This window comes from Amphibalanus amphitrite, unplaced genomic scaffold, assembly GCF_019059575.1.
Source record: "Amphibalanus amphitrite isolate SeventyFive unplaced genomic scaffold, NRLGWU_Aamphi_draft 002215F_arrow, whole genome shotgun sequence".
NCBI classification, from domain to species: Eukaryota; Metazoa; Arthropoda; class Thecostraca; order Balanomorpha; family Balanidae; genus Amphibalanus; species Amphibalanus amphitrite.
Genome location: NW_024883705.1, coordinates 47,334 through 52,149, shown reverse-complemented (window position 1 = coordinate 52,149; position 4,816 = coordinate 47,334). Strand labels below are relative to the sequence as shown.

Here is a 4,816-nt window from a genome sequence, read left to right as displayed (position 1 = left end):
CATGGCAATTTTTGGGGTAAATAAGAACTACTTCATGGGTAGTTTGGAATGGCCAATCAGAACCTACCCCATTTGGTGAAACTGGTTTGGGTAGTTTCGCCGAAACTACCCCAAACAGAGCTTGGTGAAACTGGGCCCCGTACTGTCATAACCGGGAACGCGTGCTCTCACCACGCGGAGTCCAACGCTCTAACCAACTGAGCTACGGGACCGACTGACGCAGGTGTTATGCGTATCCTAGATGTAATCCGTAGCGCGTAACCTAGATGTACAGTAGCGCGATGTACAAATGTGATGTGAGCTGAGTGTGTGTGCGTGAATGTGTGTGTTAGTTGTGCAACTGAATCCCGATGTTCCGTTTTTATGACATGTCAATCATAATAGCCATGTGTTCATGGACCGATTGCACGATGTGAATACAATCCCAAATGTAATCCTAGATGTATCCTAGCTGATGTATCCTAATATTATATGATTGTCCTTTAGATGCAATATCCTATAGATGTATCGTATGTATCCTAGCTGATGTATCCTAGCTTGTAAAATATCCTACGTATTTACTTGAAGCCTGGATGGCTGCCATTATCGGCCGTGTTTGTGTCTCTTGTAGCACTGCCCGTTCCTCTGAACAATATTTTCGTAACTCTGTTTTCCAACGCTTGGTCATGATGCCTATCCAGTATGCATGCCATTCCATTCAATGCTCAGCAAACCAACGCCCGCCTGTACCCGCTCTCAGGCGCTGGTGCCGGGCCGGAGCCGCAGTCATCTGCTTTATTTGTGTGTTGTGCCTCCGTCTACCCCCCCCCCGCCCTGTGCCCGTCCCCAGGCGCTGGTACCGGACCGGAGTCGCAGTCAGCTGCGGCACCTGGATCAGGTGGAGCTCGACTACCGCGCGCACCTGTCAGAGATTGACTCCAAACTGGTGCTCATCATCAGCAGCGCCTGTGACGCCCAGCTCAACAAGTGGGAGGCGCGACCGCCCGTGCCCAGCCAGCAGTTCAGGTGGGTGGGACGACATTGGACTGAATATTCTTTTACTGGGACTGCCTCCTGCATTGGTTGAATGTTGAATAGGTATTTGAATGTCGTGTTTTGTAGTTTTTATTGTCGTCTAGTTGGATCACCGCCTCACAGATCTTAACTTAGTAACCGAAAGAATCTTGAATATCGTTTGAAAGTTTATATCGTGTGATTCTATTACTATTTTGCTAGAAGCTGACTGGGGATCATAAATCAACGCGTCATTTTCTACACAATTACGATTGACTATGGCGGAGCAACGCTTCACCATCCATCCGTCCCCTCTCGTCTGACCCGGTGCTGACCGATTTCAGGGCAGTGTGCCGAGCGGTCAGTAAACTGCACGAGGCCACATCCGGGGTGCTGACTGCAGAGCACAGCCACCGGCTCTTCACACGGATGAACGCCGCCTTCGTGGAGAGTCTGCGCAGACGCGTGGTGAAGCTGAATATTAAGAGTGACGGCGGCCCGCAGCATGGGTGAGTTGGTGGGCGGTGGGAGGGAAGGTACGGGTGGTGATGGAAAGTAGTTTCTTTTGTTGGTAAGGATGCAGATTGCAGAGCTTATTGTAGAGGTTGTTAGAGGTACGTAGGGTCCTTGAAGGCATCAGAGACCTGCTGTTGGTCATGCGTCAGTGAGCAGTGAGACCTGCATTACATCTCAATTGATGCTTAATTGTTTAGACATTGACAGGTGCATCACATTGCTGGAACTGCTCGGTCAAGCTCACATTATATTCAGTCTGTGAACTTTGTTGATGCAGGCACGCGTCTCTAACAAGACTTTGCGTCCCGTTTTCAGTCTGGTGACGTCCGAGCTGCTGTTCTACCAGGAGCACCTGAAGACACTGCAGTTTGTGCCCGATCGGCCGTTCGCCGAGCAGCTCTGGTCGCCCGACAAACCAGCCGCCGCCTCCTGATTGGTCAGCGCCGGAGCCTCCCGCCCTGTGATTGGCTGCTCGCTGTCCGCCGCTGTGATTAGCTACACCGTGATTGGTCCGCTCCGGTGACGCGCGCTGTGATTGGTCGCTGGTCGGGGTCAGACAGCCCCGATTGGTGCTCCTGATTTCCGACTGTCTCGTGGTTGACCTCTGCCCGGGTCTGCTCTACCGTGGTTGGTCCTTTGACGCTGAGCCTAGTCTGTGATTGAAAGTCACGGAACGCCGGACCTCCCGTTGGCTTTAGGTGAGAAGTTTGTACGGCTTTTTCTGCAGCTGGAAAATCTATTCTCGTATTCCTAGTTACATCCCAGCAAAATGTTCCCATGGGTACGTTCTAGGTAGGCTAAACAGGACAATTGTTAAGTGAAAAGTTGCCGACCTACCTAGCGTCGGTAAGTAACCACTGACGACGGAAAAGTGCGTTGAACAGCAGCCTTTGCAGTTTTGAACAAAAGTGTACTAAAACGGTACACTCATTCCCTGTTGGGTTGAACGTCTTGAGGCGTGCGTCGGTTGGCGTGTGTGATGCGTGCTAAAGACAGGAACCAAAAGACGGCCCCGGGGATTAAGCCCTTGTGTTCTTATTTGTGTGTGTTTACGGACATGAAACTCCGCAGGATGAGCCAGCAGTCGCACCAAGTTACTGACAGTTTGTGTCGTGCCGCGTTTTAAATTCGTTATCCCATGACATGTTGGTGCAGATATTTAACCGTGCTATATTTCCGATATTATCTAGCCTGGGTAGCCACAGTTTGCCGAATTGCCTTATGATGTTGTCTTGATTCCGATGCACTCGTTAGCTGATTTTTGCGTTGCAATTAGCCTCGGTGGCAATGCTTTTAACCATCGTGATTTTTGTGACTCCGCCTTTCCCCGCTCATCTAGTTATCATCACAGTTTTTTCTCGTTTTATGGGACCATATTCTAGCTTCCCCTTAGCAGCCCTTAAACCACCTCCAAACCAGTGAGTAGCTTACGAATTAGTTATGCACGTAGGTTTCGTACCATGTTGCCTTGATTCCATTGAGTATTATCCAGTCAAAAATGTACCGATGGTCACAACCGCAGTCCTGTGCGCCGATGGAGGATCGCACTTCTGGCGTGTGTTCTTCGCTGTCATTCCCTGGTAACCCCGCTCCATCGAAGGCCCGCGCCTTGGCTGTTACGTGCCGCCGTTGCCTCAGGCTATTGGTTGTGATAGCTGAAGGACCGCTGAAAGCTATGCATTATCTATGATCGCGGAAATGGCGAAATCTGGTGATCCATGAGTGATTCGGGGTGACTACCGTGTGGTTTAACTCGCTCGGTGCCCAACCAACCCCAGTGTCTTGCTAGAAGTTTGGTCCTACCTTTCGCGGGGCAGCTGTTGGACACTAGTCAGGGCCGGTAGTGACACTAGCTGTGGCCCACGCTTTCCCAGCAGGCTGCTCCGCCGCCCGTTCCCTGCGCCGTTCGCTATGCGCCGGGAGGGATCCAGCCATACATACGTCCAAAGGTCCCGGTCCCTAGGGCGGTATCAGCTCCCTGTGTGTTCGTCAAGCTGTGCAATATGTGTTACGTAGCGCGTGTGTGAGGTGCTCGGCAGAAGAGTGGGAGTGTGGTGTGGTGGCGCGGCCGTTATTCCATTTGTTTTGATCGGGCCGGCGCGCGCGCATGGGGCTCCGCGTCCATTGGTGCCTGGCCTTGGTGGGGCACTATGGGACACATCTATATTGGGAGGAAGTGAAATATATGTATGCTACTTTATGGAGTGTTTTTAGGGACTAGTATACGACCAGAAATGACTAGATGGCAGATAGAGGTTGACGGTGGGTCGCGTTGAATGAATTATCAGTCTTCATTCTATAAATCATCATTGAAGGTAGGTAATCTATGATGAGTCGTCATCACAGGATCAATGAATTATCGTATTTTCAAAGCCTAGTAGAGATGTGCGATTAACCCCCAACTTTATTGTCCTGAGTCCGCCACTGGCCGCTGAGGGGACCGAGAGGTTTGACCTTGCTGAGTCATTCGGACGCGACGCACACATGCTCGTTTGTTGCTGTCTGGACTGCACAGCGTACAGTCGTACACGTTTCTGTTAGGTTATAGCTGGGCCATGTGCACTGTGCAGAGTTGGACGTTACATAATGACACCTTTTTGACGAGCCAACACGACTATTGTCATCCAAGTCCACGACTGCAGGAGTAAGGTCGTAAATGGCCATCGTTTCATAAAGCAACCTAAAATATAAAGTGATCGATACTTCGACGGTAGTGGCTGTAGATAGTGTGGTTACTGACAGGGTTTTGCTTGTATTACGCTCGTATGCATGCATGTTACAATTTCCTCGTTACTTTCAGTCTTTTGAATACTTTCTGACGCTCGATTTAGCGAGCGCCCGCAATACGTATATGCCGTGCGGCACAGTATAACTTCAGGCGTATACCACTGGTGCCATCTAGCGACAATAATATAACTTCTGTAAACGTATGGGTGAGCAGAAACACCTTTGATATTTCTGTTGCTTATGTGGATTAATTATGAACAATTTTGGAAACTTTGGTGATGAAACGTTCTCTTATAGTGCAGTGTTGTCAGATCAATCCTTTATTGTCATCCTAATGGACGGGTTTATTGATTTTCGTCTGAGGATAGTGACGGCCGGACAAATGTCAATAACTAACACGGCGTGTACGGGACATCTCAATCGCCCTGTGATGACCAGACGGTGACTAGCCACATCTCTTATCAAAACTTCGATCAGGGCCGACCGCTGTTCGTTGGCTGCGTGTGACGTCATGAGGACGCTAGTGCGCCTGCGCAGAGCAGCCCCTCCGGCCAGCAACGCTCCCCGACCGCCGGCCGCG

The 4,816-nt window shown here is 50.4% G+C and overlaps 1 protein-coding gene across 1 annotated transcript; it reads left to right on the top strand.

Annotated features, from left to right (window-relative positions):
* Positions 1–693: 693 nt before the first annotated feature.
* On the top strand, positions 694–3,709 carry LOC122376634 (vacuolar protein sorting-associated protein 54-like). Its single transcript, XM_043356520.1, has 3 exons — positions 694–1,005; positions 1,338–1,502; positions 1,825–3,709. The coding sequence occupies exons 1-3, from the start codon at positions 701–703 to the stop codon at positions 1,940–1,942; spliced, it is 588 nt and encodes a 195-aa protein (XP_043212455.1). The 5' UTR covers positions 694–700; the 3' UTR covers positions 1,943–3,709.
* The last annotated feature ends 1,107 nt before the right edge of the window (positions 3,710–4,816 follow it).